Source organism: Scaptodrosophila lebanonensis, unplaced genomic scaffold, assembly GCF_003285725.1.
Source record: "Scaptodrosophila lebanonensis strain 11010-0011.00,11010-0021.00 unplaced genomic scaffold, SlebRS2 tig00000092-arrow-pilon, whole genome shotgun sequence".
In the NCBI taxonomy this organism is placed as follows: Eukaryota; Metazoa; Arthropoda; class Insecta; order Diptera; family Drosophilidae; genus Scaptodrosophila; species Scaptodrosophila lebanonensis.
Genome location: NW_022060566.1, coordinates 5,474,864 through 5,496,540, shown reverse-complemented (window position 1 = coordinate 5,496,540; position 21,677 = coordinate 5,474,864). Strand labels below are relative to the sequence as shown.

General features: G+C 39.4%; 1 protein-coding gene across 1 annotated transcript; it reads left to right on the top strand.

The window, feature by feature from the left end:
- The first annotated feature begins 14,847 nt into the window (after window positions 1-14,847).
- On the top strand, window positions 14,848-21,547 carry LOC115627219. The gene is made up of 4 exons (XM_030522841.1): window positions 14,848-15,412; window positions 15,487-15,637; window positions 21,254-21,370; window positions 21,430-21,547. The coding sequence occupies exons 1-4, from the start codon at window positions 14,875-14,877 to the stop codon at window positions 21,545-21,547; spliced, it is 924 nt and encodes a 307-aa protein (XP_030378701.1). The 5' UTR covers window positions 14,848-14,874.
- The last annotated feature ends 130 nt before the right edge of the window (window positions 21,548-21,677 follow it).

The following is a 21,677-nucleotide window of genomic DNA, read 5'->3' as shown; positions in this document are numbered from 1 at the left end:
TTAAAAATTGTGTGCGTAGAAATCTACTTAAAATTTAATTGCAATTCTCGAAGGTAACAATTACTTATCACCACGATTGTGAATAATTAGCTATTTTTAAAAAACTACCTTTTAATAAAAATAGAAAAATTAAATAAAACAGCAGTTGAATAATACAATTTTTAGAAATGTCAATGTACAATGTTAAATATTCTTTAAAAGTTTTTCAAAATGAACTCAATGAATTAAAATAATTCAAAAAAGAGACATTAATATCCTGTGCTCCTGCCAAACTATGTGGATACTAAACAACTTTATTGTTCAAAATCTGAACTTTTTTGTACACATTTTTAAAAGGAGAATGCAAAATAGTAAAACTTAATTCGCGTGTGTTCCATGAATACTTGTATTTCTCATTTGCGTAGAAACAAATTGTTCAAAACAAGCCTTACTTTGAGGCAGAGCCGACCCTTAGTGGTGTTATCTAATCGATCTTTATTTAAAGTTCCAGTTACTAAATACACATACTTATGTTTACAAAATTGTCTTAAAGTCTTAAGTTTAGAGACTATTTATTGTACAAGTAAATAGTCATTTAATTTGAAGTTAATACGAACATTTGCTTTTGCTAAATTTTATTTTCACAAAAAAAAGTTCAAATTGTGAGGCAACATCAAAAACTGTTAGCTACCAGAGTTGCTTTAAACAAACAAAATAGTTATCTTAGAGAAATATGTAACAGGCAGAAAAAGAAGGCATCGTATCAGACCCCATTTTATAGGTTTATCTGAGAACAGTCTGACGGTGTGAATCGATATAGACATTCCCAGCCATCCGTCCGTCAGAATGAACAGCGATTAATTTTGAACTATAGCCTGTAGACTTATCTTATCCATACGCAAAGCAAGTTTATTATAAACCATGTATACCCTCAATATTTTATACAGCTGTCGTAGGAACGATCAGTGCTAAAATCAATCTTAGTACCAAAATATATTATATTTATAAAATTCTAAGTTCTTTCACTAAATTAAACATTCAAGGGGCTTAAGCTCCTCTTTGTCTCAATTATAATCAGTCATTCCATCAATCATTTATAATCTAAGGATTCAATTTGAAACGTCAATACTTTCAAATATTAATCAATTAACGAAACAAGTACTAAGATAAGAGTGAGAGGAAAAAGGTTGTAAATTAACAGCTAAACAGCATCATAACTTTTAATATGTTATTCAAATTTTTTGTATAATTCTGCAAAGTATATTATTAAATTCAAACTTCTGAATCACTGAACGGACCATTTGAGCTCTTCATTGTCTCAATAATCATCATTCAAGCCATCAATTAGTTACGGTGTGAGATAAAGGCGGCAACTACAAGTATAGTATAGTGTAGATAAATATTTCACCAAGTTGGCTAAGGCTTTGAAAAGTGATTGACCGAGAGATTGACGAGACGATGTAAAATGTCTTAAACAAAGTATAGCTTTTTTTACTCGCATGTTGTTGCTGTTGTTGTTCTCAACGTTACCTCTTTTGTTTTTGTTGTCAAATGTGTTCAAAGTCAACGTATTTCGGTCGACACCAACTGCATACTAAAGAGGCCTTTGGCACAGTAATAGGTCCCTCACAATGCATGCATACTATACTTGTATATACAAAATCTACATTTGTACATATGTATGTATGTATATATTTATTTGACTATATACAGCAACAACAACAACTGCACCACACTTACCCAAAAGCCACAAAATGTGCAGTAAATAGAATCCGCTATAGCCGCCTCCAAAAAAAAATGTATATATATACAAGTATATGAAATAAAAAGCAGGAAAAATTTCAAGAGAGTTCTTTACGTACTTATAGTAGGATGTACTCGTAGGTACGACCATACATATACAAGTATGATTGAATGTTTATATTGTTTAACACTCTTGTGGCTTTTAATGTTTATGCGTCATGTGCACAAAACACATTTTTGCATTTCAATGAGCTCTTAATTGTACGTAAAACAAATTAATCAAACAATTTGTGCTCTCAGTGCGCTTGGCGGTCACTTTTCATTGTTTGGCATTATTGTTGTTAATGTTGTTTTTGTTAATAAATAATTGATAATATCGTACTTTTTTGTATTATTATTATAATCGCGCATTGTCTAAGGCAGTACCTTTATGTATAGCACGTCGTACCCAAATCGGTCCGGATTGTATCGCGCTGACTGTCATTGGGGTCTCCGATGACTTACCATATCGGCTTGCATTTTTGTAAAGAAAGCAAAAGTTTTTAACTTTTACTGAGCATTTAAGTTGTGTGTATTGCGCAAGAAAATGTTTTTGAACAGTTTATTACATACGCGCTTTCTACTGAAGTGGGTCTGAATAAGTGACTGATTTTTGAATTAGAAAATTGGAAAATTGGAAAATTAGTTGGGAATATATGCAATCAAATTAGCGAAAAAAGTTCAACAAATACTGATCCACTCAGAAGAAAAAAAAGTGCATTTGTAAAAGCGAACTGAAAACTAATCTCCTCAGAGAATGAATGTCTGCTGTATTTTATTTTAAGTCTCTTTCGATTAGGCAGTAACAGATCAAATCTGAAGAATACGATATAACAATTTTCCATGCCGTTTTCTTTCCCGTCTGTTCCCTGGTCTGTGCAGTGTAGTAATGGACCCATGTCTCATCCGTGTTTATAAATCGACGCAAAACAAACATCGACAAACATTGTTTGGTTCCAAAGACATTGCACTCTTGTTCTCTTATTCTTTTGATTTATGGAAAAAACCACCTGACCTGATTAAGGAGATTCGCGCCAAATCGAAGAAGAAACTAAATGCCATTGCACAAAGGGATTTTTCGGACAGAGGCGATAGAAAAGATTTCATTATTTATTTACTTAAAGATGATGAAAGTTTTAATAAGCAGCGTTGCAAGTACAAGCAAACAAAACATTTTAGACAACACATTATTTGCATGAAGCGACGACATTTATATGAAAGCAAGTATTTTAAAAACTTCAAACTTCTCAAATGGGTCACTAGGGCATATATGTACATACATACCATTCGATTAGTGTCACCTATGTATTTGCCAATGACCTTGTGGGTGACAGTTGGCAACAATTTCGGCATAAATAAGTCCACAAGCATTGTTGCCTTCACTGACCTTCACGCCTTGTCCGCTTAATCTGTGATGTGGGATTGCCATCCCATCTGCCATCTCTGTGTCAGCTAACTGTTTGTCAATTTATGTGCCTCACGCTTGTTTTAAATATCAAAGCAACAAGGATGGCCGCTTTAATTAATAACGTTCTCGGCGAAACAACTGGCGGTGGTTAAAAGTTCCCACGCCCTAGCATCCATAAATTTCAAAGGAGATTATAAACGGAAATAATCGAGCAATGTGTCAAATACACACACACACACACACACACACACACACACACACATACATTGGTACACATAGACGAAACCCGATTCTATTATTGGCCATTAATTAGATGGCACAAAAGCCGAACTCAGTTGTCGCCCGCTTTAAAGCCACTTTTTGCGAATCGTCTGCAATCGGATCGCAATTTGTAATTTATTTGCGGTCTGTAGTCGCAAGAAAATCCAATTGACACATTGACACATTTTGCTTTTGCTGCCAAAAATCTATGCACACTCGCTTGAATAGTTATACTTGTACAAGTATATAGGTAGGTATCTACTTGTATATGATCCGGGGCCATTGCCGATCAATGTATCACACTCACTGTCCGAAACAAAGTCACTGCCTTCTATATGGCCGTACGATTTCATTAAAAAATTTACGCATGTTTGATGAGTGTGCCATGCTCGGGCATTGTGGCCAACGTGATGGGCATGCCAAGCTCCCCGAACCACCCAATACTCCGTCCGACATTCAAGTGCAGAAGATGTGCCAACAATTTGTAATCAATACAAAATCGAAGCACACAGCAATTAATGCCAATGGAAATGGAAATCGGAATGGAAATGGAGCGCAAGCTTCCTTAACTTAGCTAAGTATCTAAACAAAATTCGTCACCAATTATGCATAAGTAGCTTCTCAGTATGAGGGCCAGGTCATGAATAGAAGCAATTAAAGCTGCATAGATTCCCATGTGCGAACCAAATTAGTTCCTGAATATAAGACAGAGCGCTGAAAAAAACCAAATGCTAACATTCAGCTTCATGGAATAGGTTTGAAAATGCCAATTTCGATTCCACTTGATATGCCCGCTATTCTGTAATATGAATATAATTTCTTTAAATAACAGAAAAGATTAGCTGCAAGCCATAATGTTTAAAACCAATTGTTTGTCTGAATTGAGAATCGAGTCGATTTAACCAAAAATATATGAGTTCAGTAATGCAATCAGTCTTGAATGTAATAAAATAAATAAATTTCAATATTCTAACAGGAATCCCACAATATGTATTCGTTGCTGAGTATATTATTCCCATAAAGCATGATTCAAAAAACTATTTACAGTCTTACAATTCTGAAAGAGTTCTCTCATATAGGATCATGAACAATCTGGCCAAATTTGCAGGCCAAATCGGCACATAATAATTTGAAAAAAAATAAAAATTTTAAATATAAAAAAAATAAAACAAATGCCATGAAAAGAACAATACTTGTATTTATTAAAAACAATAAAAAACAAGTAAAAAAGCTAAAGTCGGGTGTCCCGACTTTGAAATACTCTGTACATATGTTTACAATAATTATAGAAAATAAAAAAAATTAAGAAAATAAAAAAAAAAATTTGATCGATTTTACCTCTCTCGGTATTCGAACTCACGTAAAGGGTGTATAATTGCACATTTACATAGCAATTGCGTCTGTGTGAGTGTATGTATGCCTATGCGCATCAATTCGTGTCTGTGTAAGCATTTTCGCAGTCAACCAAACAGCAACATCAACAACAGCCGCGGGCAGCGCTTGAGCAGCGCTGCAGCAGCGCTGCATCAGCAAATATATTTATGGCTATAACTTCTTGTTAAATCGGTCTATCATAATGAAATTTGGCATACGGACACATAATAACTAACTGGGGGTATTTCCAAAATTTTAGTTCGAAATTCCAAGAATTACGGGAGTTACGATTTGCGGGGTAGAGGGGGGAGGGAGGGGAATTCCAAAATATACATTTTCTGCGTATTCACATAAGGCATCTAAAATTTGGTGTTCCTAGGTCTTATAGTGTCCGAGATATAGGCGATTATACAAATGGAAAATCGGGAAAACCCCCATAGGGGGGAAGTGGGGGGGAAAATCAAAAAAATAAAACAAACTCGTATAGAATACACACATAACGCATCTTCGTGCAATTTGGTGTCTCTATCTCTTATAGTCTCTGAGATCCAGGTGTTCATACGGACGGACAGACGGACAGACAGACAGACAGGGCTAGATCGACTCGTCTCGTCATGCTGATCAAGAATATATATACTTTGTGGGGTCTGCCACGCCTCCTTCTGCCTGTTACATTTTTCAGCTCCCGCAAACCTAATATACTCTTGTACATTTCATGTACAGAGTATAACAAGAAAGGAATGCTAAAGTCGAGCAGGCTCTCAAATACCCTGTACCACCCCACAAAAAAGAAATTAAATTAATTAATTTAATTAAATTAATTAACTAAATTAATTTAGTCAATTAACTAAATTAAATATAAAATATTCCATGCATGCATACATACATTTACATCAGAATCGTGCCTTATGCGTGTTTGTGTACTTGTACATATGTATGTATGTGTGCATTGAGCCTGGTTATATGGCTATAACTTTTTTTCTGATCATTCTTTCATAATGAAACTTGGTATACGGATATATAATTACTAACCTAATGTGACTACTAAATTTTAGTTCAAAATTCCAAGAATTACGGGAGTTATAGAAAATTGGTAATAGGGGGGGAGTGGGGGGTTGGATCAGAAAAAATGAACAAACTCGTCCTTTCTCGGGCTCAGAAGAATCTGTATAACAAGTTTGGTTATTCTAGCTCTTATACTTTCGGAGATCCTTGCGTTCATACAGACAGACAGACGGACAGACAGACAGACAGACAGACAGACAGACGGACAGACGGACATGGCTATATCGATTCGGCTTGTCATGCTGATCAAGAATATATATACTTTGTGGGGTCTACCAAGCCTCCTTCTGTGTGTTCCATGTGCACTCGCACAAAACTAATATACCCTTGTACCCTTTGGGTACAGGGTATAAAAACACATACAGTTCGTTTTATCAACAATTGATGTTACTTTTAAGATCGTAATTTAGGCGAACTGTGTTTCAATATATGTCTTTTATAGGATACTTGACACATGTCTGTTTCTAATAGACGTACCCACCTTTCCGTCCTACCCTGGATGGATCTGCTGCCCACGACCAGGGGGCCAGCAAAAAACTTTTAAGACTTTTATAGTGTTTCATGCTATTTTGTAGTTACATTAAAATCGGTGCTCATATAGTTATTGAAAAAGAGTGAAAAGGAGGAGGAGCCATATTTATTTGAGTGCCTAAAAGCTAAACATGACTTTCTGTAATTAAAAATTGCATAGAAAAACAGTTTTTGATGCTCTCTTATTGGTTCAATAAAGTACTCCGATTAAGATCTTCAAAATAAGTATAGTAGGTAATGGAATGTGATGGGGGAGCTCTATTCTTATGTGGAATGTGTGGTAAAAAGAAAAAAAATGAGTTGCATATATGAATGCTCATAAATAAATTCGTTTATTTTACAATACAAATACATACTACAATATAGGTATGTGTTCTAATCATGCTTATACTTGTATAGTTCTTTTGTTCGCTCCTCATAAACTCATTATTTGAATGTAAATGTCAATGCTGTCAGATTTTTGTGGCTAATGTATGTATTATGAAGTTTTGTGCTGCTTCCATTAGCCATGCTGCGCCCATATTAGGCCTACTACTCGTATGAGTTACAGGCCAAGCATCCAAAATATTTGAAATGTAAATCCAAAAAAAAAGCCGTCATCAAACAAAAAAAAGTTCTTAAACGCAGATACAAATACTATATACTACATAAACATATGAGTAGCCTATGAAGTCTTCTATTGGTTTTGTGCCAAGTCTTCGAGCACATCTTTCTCTTTTCCTATTATTATTATTATTATTATTATTTTTTTTTATTTTGTTTTGCTCGATGCTGGCCCAATTAGTGAGGCGACTAGCTTAGGCCACACTCCAAGACGTAATTAAGCGCGGACCAGAAGACATTGATGATATGAAAAAGAACCAGATCTGGAATGCCGGTCGGTCGTACACTAATTTGCAAATCGGTTGGGTTATTTGACTTTGACATGAGTTTGGAGCCAAGCTTGGACATTTGGCCGGCCACGAACCTACAAATTGAAATCAATTTGTCATGCCGCAAAAAAAAACATAGATTTTCAAAAAAACGTGACTTGTTCAAAATGATATTCATCGTTAAGTACAAAATGTGTGTGTGTGTGTCTTACGCATTGTTATTTATTGTTTGTCACATTTATTTACCATATACCTATAATGGTTGTGCGCTATTGTCTTCCTTAAGCCGCCTTACATTGGCGTTCCAATTAAAATTAAAATTCAACGCCAAAGGCGCCAATTTACTGAACAGATGTTTGCTCCCAACTTTTTTGCATGTAATTAGGCATGAGCACTTGATTTTTAATTGCTACCGAGCTCAATGCTCAGCGCTGAACGCAAATGGTGGCCCCAGCAATCAATAAGCTATTCAGAGCGTTTAAATGCAACGAAAAGAAGTGGAGCGGAATGGGACCGACAGGCAGGAGCAACCAGCCAACATCATTTAAAAAACCAAGTCAGTCAATTTCAAAAATGCAGACGCTGGCAACTAAAGTACAGTACCATCCCTACAAATATGGTTCGTTAATTTGAAATATTTGCTTTGCTCGTAAAGGTCACAAATGCTATTATTCAGATATAGACAAGATAGAACGCTGTTACATTTACTCGCACAAAACTAGTATACCCTTTCACCAATTGGTCGCTTTAAATGTTGAATTCCTAAAGATAGTTTCCGATGCACTCCAAAATGTAAGTGACAAATTTTGGAATTGAAATATTAATATTTATACTGTATACATGAAATGTACAAGGGTATCCTAGGTTTGCGGGAAGTGAAAAATGTAACAGGCAGAAGGAGTGTGTATATATTCTTGTTGGGCATGACAAGACGAGTCGATCTAGCCCTGTCCGTCCGTCTGTCCGTCTGTCTGTCTGTCTGTCCGTATGAACACCTGGATATCAGAGACTATAAGAACTAGAGACACCAAATTTTGCACAAAGATGCCTTCGGTGTATACGCTATACGAGTTTGTTTAATTTTTTTGATTCCCCCCCCCCCCCCACTTCCCCCTATGGGGGTTTTTTGAATAGTACCGAGAGAGGTGAAATCGATCAACATTTTTTTTTTAATTTCCTTATTCTAGACATAAGTACAGAGTATTTCAATGTCGGGACACCCGACTTTAGCTTCTCCACTTGTTTTCAACTCCGTTTAACAACAACTTTCGTATCGAAAACACAATCTTAGTTGATATTTATTTCATCTTTATACTCGATTAGTGTCTAATTTAAAGATACTCTGTCCAAGGGTATAATGTACATGTATTGCAAGCATTTAAACTCATGCATATGGCATGGATTTTAATTGATTCCATGCAGCCATAACAACAAATTTTAACGTCCCTCCAACTCGGAGGGACATCTCATTACGTAAGGTTGTGTAACGAAGTGCGTGCAAAATTTATCATGAATGTCGCAGCCAAATTAAAATACACGAATTTTCAGTCAAGACCACAGGGCACGCACTGCAACAGACAGACAGTCAGAGAGACAGAGAGACAGACAGAGGGGCAGACTGACAAGTAACCGAACAACAACCGAGTGGCCAAGTTACCCGAAATTAAGTTGTAAGTTTAGCAAATTGCCAAAGAAGATGGTCTCCGACGTTGTTGCCAACCCTTTTGGCTTATTGCGCAATTTAAGGCTGATTGATTGAGTGGCTGACTGGAGCCCTATTTACATATGCAGAAATTGTGCAAAATATGTCTGGATTGCACAATTACTGCCAATTGTACAATGTCGTGCTATGTACATAAAATATATACTTGTATTGCATACCTGTACTCATTCAAATACCAATTCTTTCAACATTCATTCATCAATGCCCAGCAACAGCCACTGAAGAAATAGAGTTCAACAACTACTATTGTGGTACATTCAACCCACAAGTGGGAAAAATATAGATCATCTGTAGATCATTTAATAGACTGATTAGAATAGGAATAAATAATATAATTTTCTGAATATTACCCCCCAGTTTTAACTGTTTCACTAGTAAGTAGAATAGTTAAAAATGGTTATCATCAGAAATTGCACACGGATGACCATCAGTAGACTTGGCAATTTTTTCTTTACATTTAGCTGCAATTTCTTCAATTTTAGGGGCCGTACATTTTATTACAACAGTAATTAATATAGCTTTATTTGTTTGATCAGTAAAATTTACAGCATTATTATTACTCATCTTCACCGGTGGAGGGGGAGATCTAATTGTATACCCAAATTTGTTTTTTTTTTTACACCCAGAAGCTTATATTTTAATTTTATCCTGGCTGTGATGAAATGGGAAAAGGTTTACCAATCACAAGGTCTCCTAAAATTAAACCAATTATGAATGCATTATGAATAGACTTATGCAATAGAGCAGACATCTAGATAGAGATATTTAAGCGGCTGGTTCAACCCACAAGGTTGTCGACGCTTCTTTTCAACAATGTCTTCTAGTCATGCGAGATTATCATGATTATGGCGATAGAAGATTTACCTAAACAATGCATTAATATTATGCATCATCAGGAAGAAATATTTTAAAAAAGTCATGTTTGCTTTAATGCAGAATTACTCCATTATTTTTATACCCTGTACCCAAAGGGTACAAGGGTATATTAGTTTTGTGCGAGTGCACATGGAACACACAGAAGGAGGCTTGGTAGACCCCACAAAGTATATATATTCTTGATCAGCATGACAAGCCGAGTCGATATAGCCATGTCCGTCTGTCCGTCTGTCTGTCCGTCTGTCCGTCTGTCTGTCCGTCTGTCTGTCTGTATGAACGCAAGGATCTCCGAAAGTATAAGAGCTAGAATAACCAAACTTGGTATACAGATTCTCCTGAGACCGAGAAAGGACGAGTTTGTTAATTTTTTCTGATCCGCCCCCCCACTCCCCCCCTATTACTGATTTTCTATAACTCCCGTAATTCTTGGAATTTTGAGCTAAAATTTGGTAGTCACATTAGGTTAGTAATTATATATCCGTATGCCAAGTTTCATTATGATAAAATGATCGGAAAGAAAGTTATAGCCATATAACCAGGCCCAATGCACACATACATACATATGTGCAAGTACACAAACACGCATAAGGCACGATTCTGATGTAAATGTAAATGTATGTATGCATGCATGGAATATTTTATATTTAATTAGTTAATATTTAGTTAATTAATTAAATTAATTTAGTTAATTAATTTAATTTAATTAATTAATTAATTTAATTACTTTTTTGTGGGGTGGTACAGGGTATTTAAGAGTTGAGCCTGCTCGACTTTAGCATTCCTTTCTTGTTTTTCTTTAGTTTTATTCATAATATCAACAATAATACTACCGATTTAATTATTTAATTTAATTAAACTACATTTAAAAGATAAAAAAGCCTAACACAAAGCTCTACAATGACGTCTATTAATGTCTCCGACACGTTGGGGGAATTTTATTTGTCAATTGGCCAGCTATGCCCCGATCCTCAGCCATATGTGGTCAGAGACATTTAAGATCTAATAAACTATACAAATAGTAGATAAAGGTGAAAAATTAATTCTATTTAACAACTAATTAGAAAAAGTACGAAGTAGAACGAGAAAGAGAAAAAGAAAGAAGGAAAGAGAGATAGAGAAACAGAAAAAGAGAAAGGTGGAAAGAGAGAGACGAAAAGAAAAAGAGGGAAATCTCCAATCCGGTGGGGGAAATTTTAAATGCCAGTCCAACTCACAGCAGTAAGTGGTCAGAGATTTCCCCGAAGATAATTATCAATTAATTTCCAATTATCGTAGGTCATATGTTTATCAAAAATGGATTAACCGCTGGAAGCATATTTTGCTTTTAAATTACTGCATCAATAAAAAAAAGGCACTTAGAGTCGTTTTAAATAACATACAGTTCTTTAAAAATCTGAGCTGGCTTGCTCAAAATATGAGGCATGAGTAAAGTCTATTTCCATTTTAGTGGTTTAGAATTTATGCAAAGACCCGCTGCTGCTGAAAAGAAAAGAACAAACTTGTGGCTTCAAACAAAGGTAAGCGGCAAGCGTTTTGAGCTCATTAAAGAAACATTTGATTTCTCATTAGTGTTGTTGTTGTTGTTGTTGGTAGTAAAGAAGTCATTGGCCAATATTCAAAATATAAACATTTCGTTTTTGGTATTTATAATCAAAGCAAACCTTTGATTTCATTGGCATGCGATCTGCATTCGATTTTTAAGACGTAATTCCAACTCTATTCAATCAACCAAAGATTCTCATAAATGCGAGCAACTAAAAGCGAAGACTTCGGCTACAATGAGATTGTGGCATATTTTTAGCGCAGGGGCACGCCTCATGTGTGTGCGAGGCTGGCACAGAGAAGAAAAAAAAAGCCAAATAAGTAAATAAAAAATAAACTCGTTTAGGCCGGCCACCGAAGAAGAGGCTCAGGCAGTCCATGGAAGGTTTGAACTATGTAGACCGAAGCTTAAAACAACAGCCAAAGGGCTCAAGCCATTGACATTTTTATTCTTTTTATAATTTTTTATTCTTTTAAACGTGTTGAACATGAGAGAAGCTGTGAAAACTAAAAGTCGATCAGGTGGACGTCCTTGCAGACATAGTTATGGGGTCGCCGATCGCACAGTGGGCCGAAAGTAATGTATTTTCAACGCGGGGGCTGCTTTGGTAATGTAGGCGCGCTGTCAAACCCGTTTTATTTGTTTGTTTGTTCTTTTTCTTTTCTTCAAATTCATATGCATTATCTGATAATGGCATTTTTCTGCTCTCTTTTCTGTTCCCTTTATAGATTTGGCAGCACTTATGGATGCATTGTACACGGCTCTGGTCACATTGGTAAGTAAACAGACCAAAGTGCCTGGAAACTCAATAAATAAGCCCGTAATACTATATGCTGCTGGAATATGTTTTGTTAAGAAGTGGTTTCTGATATCAAGCATCCCCTAACTTTTTTATAAGGCTTTGCGATAAAGGATTTCTAAAGATGAATTTGTAAAATCTCTATAGTTATGTAGAATATTCACCGGGAGTATCAAAATCAAAATATTATAAGAATCACAGAAAATAACAAATATCAAAATATATTTTACATTCAATTGTTCTCTTACAACAACACTAAATATGTATAGATCAGTTTGAATTTATATTTTCCTCCAATAAAATACATAATGCGATTTACGATTTAGATCAATGTTTTCTACCATTCTCATTTAATAATATACTAGGGCATATGTATGTATCAATCAAGCGAGTCTTTCAACGTCTTTAAGGTACGATACTTAAAGTATTGAATGGCCAATTAGAATATTCTATTCAAAGCGAGCATCGAAAACAGCCACTTCATAAAATGGGAATCTAAGAGAAATGTGTATTTCCTTGACATTAAAAAATACATAATTCAGTTTTCCTTTAACCATACAAGTCAGTATTAATTCAGACATAGATTACGCTTTATGTTTTATTTATTGATCGATTTCGTGGGCTTTAAACTGGCCGGACTGGCAATAAAATTTTCCCCCACCTCTCTTCTGTTCCTTTTTCTCTTTCTGCCTTCCTTCATATAGATAGCTCTTAAGCAGAATTTAGGTTTCTACTCTACTATACATATATGTTTATACCCTGTACCCTGCACACCCCACAAAGTATATACATATATTCTTGATCAGAATGACAAGACGAGTCGATATAGTCATGTCCGTCCGTCCGTCCGTCGGTCTGTGCGTCTGTATGAACGCAAGGATCTCAGAAAGTGTAAGAGCTAGAATAACCAAATTTGGTATCTAGATTCTCCTAAGTCCGAGAAAGGACAAGTTTGTGCTTATACCCCCCGACTCCCCCGCAATTCCTGTTTTTTTCCATAACTCCCGTAATTTTTGAAATTTCAAACTAAAATTTGGTAATTCTTAGTGATTATGTGTCTATATGCGAAGTTTCATAATGATAAGTGAATTATGAAGAAAGTTATAGCCTTAAATATAGTCTCTGCCGAAGCTGTGCTCGCAGCTCTGCCCGCCGCTGTTGTTGCTGCTTTGGCTCAACTTTGTGCTGCATACGCAGGGACACGATTCTGATGTAAATTTATTCTATTGAAATTGTACATAGACACTTATGTATGTATGTGTTTAATATTTTATATTTAATTTAATTACCTAATTCAAATAATTAAATTTTTTTAATATTTTTTTTTTTAATTTTGCTTTTTTGTGAAGAGTACAGGATTTTTTACTGTAGCGCTCTCTCTTATTTAATTTTTTTGGTCTATAATGTCTCTGACAACATATGGCTGTGAATCGGGGCATATCTGGCCAAATGGCAAATAAAATAAATTAAATAGACATTATTGTATAGTTATTTTTGAGTCTTTCTTTTTTTTAAGTTTAAATGAGCACTTAATATTAGTAATCTGTATCGACAGCACTATTTGTAGATCTATTAAATAAATAAATAATAAAGAAATAAAGATTATTAGTCGCAACGCCAAAGCGAACTCTTTTAAGCGCATTTGAGCAATTTTGCAAAATTGCACTTTTTATAATCGATGTTATGATTTTTATACCCTGTACCCGTAGGGTAAAAAGGGTATATTAGGTTTGTGCAAAGTATGTAACATACAGAAGGAAGCATCTACGACCCCATAAAGTATATATATTCTTGATCAGCATGACGAGAGAAATCGATCTAGACATGTCCGTCCGTCTGTCCGTCTGTCCGTCCGTCTGTCCGTCCGTCTGGATGAACGCGAGGATCTCAGAAACTATAAAAGCTAGAATAACCAAAGTTGGCATCCAGATTCTCCTAGGTCCGAGTAAGGACGAGTTTATGTTTTTTTTTTAATTTTCCCCCCCTTCCCCCGCTACAGAAGTTCGTCAATAGCGTCCATATTTCAAATGCTACCTAAACCAAACTTTGCACACATAATTAATATAAAATTGTCTACTGTTGTATAAAATTTTATTCAATTCGGTCAATTCTAAGAAAAGTTATTAGCAAAACAAATTCTCGCCAGTACAACCCCCCCAAACTGCAGCAACAAGCTCACTCTTCTTCTTCCTCTTTTTGCTGCTGCTATGGGCGCATATAACTCAGTGACGGAAGTTTACCTGGGTACAGGGTATTACACTGTCGGGCTTGCTCGACTGTAGCGTTCTCTCTTGTTCTAGATATTTTACTTCAAGAACGTCGTAGGAAAAAATCGAAAGGTATCAAGCCAGTCGATCGAGGGAGCCGCCTGAGTTTCGGAAACGGTTTAAAATCCATTCACCTCAATTGACATGCTATATAGGCTCTCCTAGTCTCGGAACATTACGAGTTTATAAGATTTTTTGATTTTCGTTCCCTTCCCGTGCAAAGTTCTGCATTTCAACTGCACACTCCACAATTCCAAAGCTACATTAATTTTATTGTACTTTTATTCGGTACAGACTCTTTCCTCCGCAACTCTAACATTTTATATTGTTTATTTCTTCAATATGGGAAATACAGTTGGCCCTGCTGCCCACAGTTTTGGGACATGGACGTTTAATGGATCCGCCAGCGCGCAATGCTATGTGGCGATTCGGCTACCCGAATCCGGTTAACTACAATGACAACGAACTCTTCTGCGGCGGCTATGCTGTCCAGTGGGAGCAGAACAGCGGACGCTGTGGGGTCTGTGGCGATGCGTATCACGTGAAGTCACCGCGACCCCATGAGGCAGGCGGTGAGTTTGCGAAAGGCATCATTTCGCGCTACTACACGGCAGGGCAGGAGATCGACGTGGAGGTGGAGCTGACTGCCAACCACTACGGCCGCTTCGAGATGTTCCTCTGTCCCAACAATAATCCACGGCAAGAGGCGACGCAGGAGTGCTTCGATCGGTATCCGCTCTTTATTTCGGGCAGTCGCGAGCACCGCTTTCTCATACCGCGTGAGGCCAAGAAAAAGGACATCTTCCGGTATCGTGTGCGATTGCCTCCTTATGTGACTTGCACGCAGTGCGTCCTTCAGTGGACCTACTATACGGCCAATATGTGGGGCACCTGCTCCAATGGTACCGAAGCCGTAGGCTGCGGCAAGGCGGGTAAGTCCATCTCCACATAGAAGTCGTTGGCTGGTTGGTGGTTGGTTTTCAATGTTTTTCTCTCGTTTTAACAGAAACTTTCCGCAACTGCGCCGATATTGCGATTATATCGAACACTGGAGGCGGTGTGCCACCTATTTTCGTCAACAATAAATCTCCATATTTGCTGTACTATCGCGATTATCGTGCCCCGGAAGACAACAACATATTCCCATTGATTGTGCGGTGAGTAACAGGTTTTCGATATCGATTTCGATAGAAGAACTATTGATCGTTTGGTAACCGATACAATTTTTTATAATTAGTATATCTTAACCGGTTGATTTAGAACCGATTCAATATGTAATTCTCTCCAATATGTGATTCTCACCTCTTACATACTCGTACCCTAATTTACTCTCCACTTCGAACTCTAGAATTAACCGTTTCCGCTATACTAACCGCTTCAGCTTCGCAAACTACGTTTCCTCACTTATAAGCATTAACCGCTTCGATTTGAAATTACTTTTGAGCCGCATTAATTATAAATCTCGCTTTGCTTTCTAGCAATGTCACGAGACATGCGCGGAAACGCAAACGTCCTACCGCTTAAAAATTACCCGCTTACCCGCTTAATCGCTAAGTCGCCACAACTGCACTTCTTAGCGCTGTATTTAAACAATGCTTTAAAATAACTGTAAGCATACACATTCATCTCTGGACTTCTTATATTCAAAGGGCTTAAGAGCCACACTTAAGCTAGCCTATTTTAGTATCGTAAACGGTTATGGTTCCACACTACAACATATTATTGATCACAGCTGTATAAATATTTGCTTAAATAAACACAAAACATTTAACCCAATCTATGATTCGGCATTTTGTTATCTCCAAAGGAAACGGTACATTTTTCGATTTGTATCAGTTGCGTATAACCGTTCCATAACCGGTTAAACGTAACTGAAGTGTTTAATTCAAGAATTGACACATGAAATTTGTAGAAAGCTAAAACGCGCGGCACCACTAATGATGCCAGGAGTAGATGGGCCGCGAGTACTAAAACCGGTTGATTCGAAACGGTTAGAAATTTACAGAACCTAGAATGGCCCTACAATTGGGCAGCATTTGTAACTTCTGTAATTTTCTCAGCACAAATTGAATAATTTTGATGAAATGCGATGTGGATGTGGAGTCGAATATTCGATCGATATGATTGCTTTTCGTAGTTGGTTTGGTTGCAGATCCTAGATGCGGGTTAGTGTAAGCTCAGCAGCGTATATCCGGATATGTAAAGGCCATGATCAGCACAAGAAAGAGGCTTATTTGCACCAGGCCCACTAGTACGGTCTTCACCAGTTGCATTTTGGGATTAACATTCTTTTCGGGTAGCACCGGTGCTACCCTTCGAGTACGCTGTGCTTGCGACACCTGAGCTCGCATCAAAGTGCGTGGCAAGGAGCTCTGGCGCTTACGTTCCTGTAGCTGTTCAAGCTGATGTTTCTGCTCCAGCTCCTTCTGCCGGGTAGCGCAGCCCATGCCCAAGTGCGGTGATGATGCGGAACGTCCGCCGGCCAAACGTCGCTCTGACAGCTTTGGCCTTCGCTTCACCGGCGGCGCCGGGGGTCGCAACGAGGTGCGACACTTAACGCGGCGCAAGCTGTGTACGGAACCCTCCGAAGAAAGGCCAGCACTTGCGTCCGGCAACTGCAACAGGCAACTGCTCGTTGCCGTATACGCTGGGCGTGCTGCTAGAAGTTGATACTGACACGAGGTGCATGCGGCCCCCAAAAGACGTCCTTCGGAGCAGCTGCGTTCGTTATAGCTGGGCGGCAGCGTTGGTGGATTGCTTAGGAAGAGCGACATGTTCTGATAGCTGCTGCTGGCTCCGCAGCTCGGTGGCTTTAGCAGTCGGGCAAAGGGCTGGCCACTTAGCTCACGGGCCAGGGCATGATCCGAGCTGCTGGTGCTACCACCGCCACCAACGCCACCAAGGCCAGCAAGGCCCAGGCCGCCACCCCCCGCCAAAGGTTCACTGCCAAAAGCAACACTATTGAAGAACATGGCATCCTGTTCCAACAAATTGAAGGGACGTGTCGGTGTTAGTGGACGCAGTTGCTGTAGCAGCACGTTGGGATTCTCTTTGAGCTTGCGAAACGAGGTGCGACGCAGTTCTCCGCTTCCCTGGCCGCCGGTAGCGGGCAAATAGAAGCACTGCGTCTCATCCCCTGTCTTGAGCTCGGTCAGTGTTTTGGTTTCGATGCGGAACTCCTTGATGAACCCATAAAAGCGCACCGGCGCACAGAGTCGTCCGCATTGACGAGCCACCGGCAGCTGCTCAACCCTCCGACATCCAAATCTGGTAATAGGCACTGCCTCGTAGCTGTAGGTGGCCAGCGTAGTGCGCGGCGTATAGTATATGCTGGAGGAGTCGTTCTGCAGGCAACAGCCACTGCTAAGCTGGGGACTGGAGCGCAAGGTCGCCTCCAGCCGTTCGCCAATCTCCTGCAGCAAATGAATCTCACGCTGTAGCGTCGGAATATTCTTGAATACGAGATCAATTTCCAGCTTACGTTGCGCCGCATCCATTAGTTGGCTCAACTGCAATGGTGAATTCGAGCCACCATCTACGCTCAAGCCGGAGGGTGACGCCGACGGGGAGCCCGAGGAGAAGGCTGTGTGGCTATGTGGACCATCCCCATCTAGTGCGTCTTCTATCCGGGGATTGGCATCGGGCACCGTCTCGAAGGCACACAGCGCCGACTTCAGTATATTCTCACGCTTACGTATGCCGAGCAGCTGACTGTGAAGCAATCCATGAAAGCTAGTCGCCGAATGATGATCCCCCAGATTTAATTCCAGTTGCGGTGATGTGTTGAAGCTGCTGGCCGAGCTGGAACTCAGTTCCATAAGTGGGGCCAGCGCATACTCTTCCCCATTGTCCGAGTTCTCATCCGGTGATTTACAATAGCGTTCCCTCTCACCATTGCCCTCCAGCCCATCGTCCTCATCCTGACAGAGTGTACGGGCGGACAAAGAATGCTTTGGCTCCAACTGTATGTCCAGCTGCTTAGCGAACTCATCCGAGGAGTTGCGCAACTGACGCGCCGTCAGCAGCTCCTTGACATGCTTCACCGGCTTGCACAGATAGACGAAGCTCTTGTTCTGTTGATCGGGCAGCCGAAAAGCCTTTGCCAGCTTTATCTTTCGTCGCTGAGCCGCATTCATGCGCGCTGTAGGCGGTGGCGTCTCCGGTGTCTCAGTGTTGGCGCAGTTATTAATGTTGTTGGTGTTGTTGTTGTTGTTGTTACTTATATTGTTGCCACCATTTGACGCATAAGGTGTGCCGGGTCGCTCTGTAGCCGGTGGAACTGCGGCTACGGCCGCCGCAGCCGCTGCCGTCGTCGTCATCGTTGTTGCCTTTGTCATGGGATGCGACTTTGGTCCCAGCCTGGCTACGCGTGGCAAAAAGTGACGAGGTGCGCAACGTCTGTTGTTATTGTTGTTGTTATTATTGTTGTTATTGTTGCTGATGCTATTGTGGTTGTGGATGTTGTTGTTATTGTTGTTGCCAGCATTAACCGGCCCCAAGGCGCCGCTAGTCAATCGTGTGGCTGCGGCACAGGCGGTTATAGGCATGCCCCAATCCTGACTCTGCAAGCGCTTTAAACGGCCGTTGTTGCGTGTTCCTTGCGGGGCTAGAGAAGAAGAGATGAGAAAAGCCGCCATTATTTTTGGGCAAAGAAAGCCAGGAAAGCAGGAGTTCAAAACAAAGCGAAAGACAGAGCCAAAGCAAACTCGCAAACTCTAGTCGTTGCTATATACATACATATGTACTTGTATAATAATTTTGGTCGAGAGTAGAGCGGTGCGTGAGCGTGGCTTAACGTGCGTGAGCGCTTCGTGAGCATGGAGATCGGAATAAAAGATTTTTTTGTTTGAATATTAGGCAACCACATCAGAGTGGTGTTCTGGCGAGAAAAAACTAATAACAATTATTAGTAATATATTTATTATAATATAATTAGAAAGTGATATCAAATATTTGTAAAAGTTCGGGCTCACTCACTCACCCAACAAAGATCGTCGAATTGTACGCGATCGCTAGGAAGTTGGCAATTGTTGAATCAATCGATAATCGATCAATCGGTAACGGTAATTTATAAGATAGCGTATAATGTAGGGTTAGCGAGAAACTCTAGCGAGCATTGGATAGCTGAGTAATCAGCGGACACAGAAGGAGCTACTCACCCGCTAGGTTGCGCGTTGGCAGCGTTGTCCTGGTGTAAGCTGTCTTTCGCCTAATGGGCTGTTGTTGGACTTGGGGTTGAGGTAGGAGTTGCTGGAGATGCTGCTGCTGCTGCTGACCTTGAAGATATATGGGTGGGGGTTGTGGCAAAGGATCTTGCTCATTGTCCCGGTTGTCTGTTGGCCTCTCCCTTATGCGTTGTCGATTCATCGTTCTCTATTTTCTCCCTCTATTATCCTTGATCTGTCTCTTTATTTTCTCTCTTTTCTATTTTATTATTGACTTCTCAATGAGCGCGTTGAAATGTTTCTTCTTTTTTTTTTTTTTGGTTTGCAATGCGATTCACAAATTTTGGATGTAAATTGATTGAAATGTAAAGTATTTAATGGTTGCCCGAACTGTGAACGAAAACTATTTTGTGGCCTATTTTGGCTCTAAAGTGTAGCTAGAAGAAGCAAAAATATCAATCCGAAACTCGGATGACGTCCATGACGAAATAAATTGAATTTGACAGTAAAACCAAAGTTGAAGTTATAGAATTGCTGTGGAATATTCAGACCTCCGGTTGCAACCGAAATACGTGGAATCGAAATTACTTACGAAGTTGCTATTGGAAAGAAATTACTTCAAGGCAACACTTTTGGTAACATGATTATTAAAAATTGTGTGTATTTGAGATTTTTTCCGCATAATTCTGTATTGGGAACAACCCTCATTTAGTGATGAAAGTATTCTAATGTCGAGGGAAACCGTGCAAAGAATATATATATGAGTAGCGTTTAGGGTGCTCCTCAGACTTACAAAGTCCTATTGAGGGCCACTCCCGACACATCCTTCATTTAAACAAGATTTGCTCTTCGTTTGTTTTTTGTTTCCATATAAGGTGATCGAATTAGGAAACGAAAAAAGGCCGAATTTTGTCTTGGAAATGGAATAGGGACGAAGACGAAGATGAGTTGAATATTCGTTCTGCGACATCAACTAAAATTTCCCATTATCCTTAAGATGATTTTAACACGCACATTTATTAATTTTCTATAATTTAATAAACGTCCACAATGCTCTTGGCTGAATTAAATTTTTTTTAATTCTTGCCGTGCCTCTCAGTTTTCCATAAATTGAACACGAGAAGCGGCTCTTCCATCAGACATCATCGTCATCGCCATCAGCCGGGCCTGTTCACGCTTCCGTTTCTGCAGTATCCTCATAGCCCTGTGATTTGGCAATGGGGCCATGGGGGGAAATACCTCCATCCGCATGGGAGCGAAGAGGAGTCGCGGCGTGGATAAGCTGCCCAATTGCCAGCTATAAGCGCTGCTCATCCGAGTGCGCGGCTGATAGCCTGAAGAAATCGGGACTGTCGACTGGGTCGGGGTCTTCGGCACGGGTGTGCGCAGACGCCTTAAGTTATGTTCGGAAAGAGCATTTCCGTAGCTAATACGGAATTCGGCCAAACGGCGACGCCGCTGAAGCTCTGCAGTGCTGTACATGAAAAGCCCAGAGCTACTAATAAAAAAAATTTTGGAAGTTCCAAGAAACATAACCAAAACAAATACAATTCTGACATACTTCTACCAGATAGAATCATCGACTCCTCCCCCTCCTCCCTCTTTCAGCGATCAGAAGTGCATTGGAGCGCCACCGTTTCGTTCTCTGCCCGGCATCGACCATTGGTGCGAAATCAATTGCCTGCGATATCCACCCAACTGTCCCGAGACCGCCTGTTATTGCCCGTAAGCATAAATTCCAGTCTCCCTCAAAACCAATCTCTCCAATTATTCTTTACCTTCAGTCAAGAGTGCGTGGCCATTGGCGAGTTGGAGGGACGCGAAGGAGCCGACACTTACTGCATGGATGAGTGCCTTAATTACCAGTCGGAGTGCCCGCGAGACAGATGTCGGTGTTTCTAGGGGACTCCCCCCAACCCCCCTTAATCTCACAAGCTGTGCTGCCAACGAATTTTGCCCAAGGAACAAATCGAAGCATATGAATTGTAATGAATTTGAATAAATTCGAATTGCATTTGAATTGATTGATTGT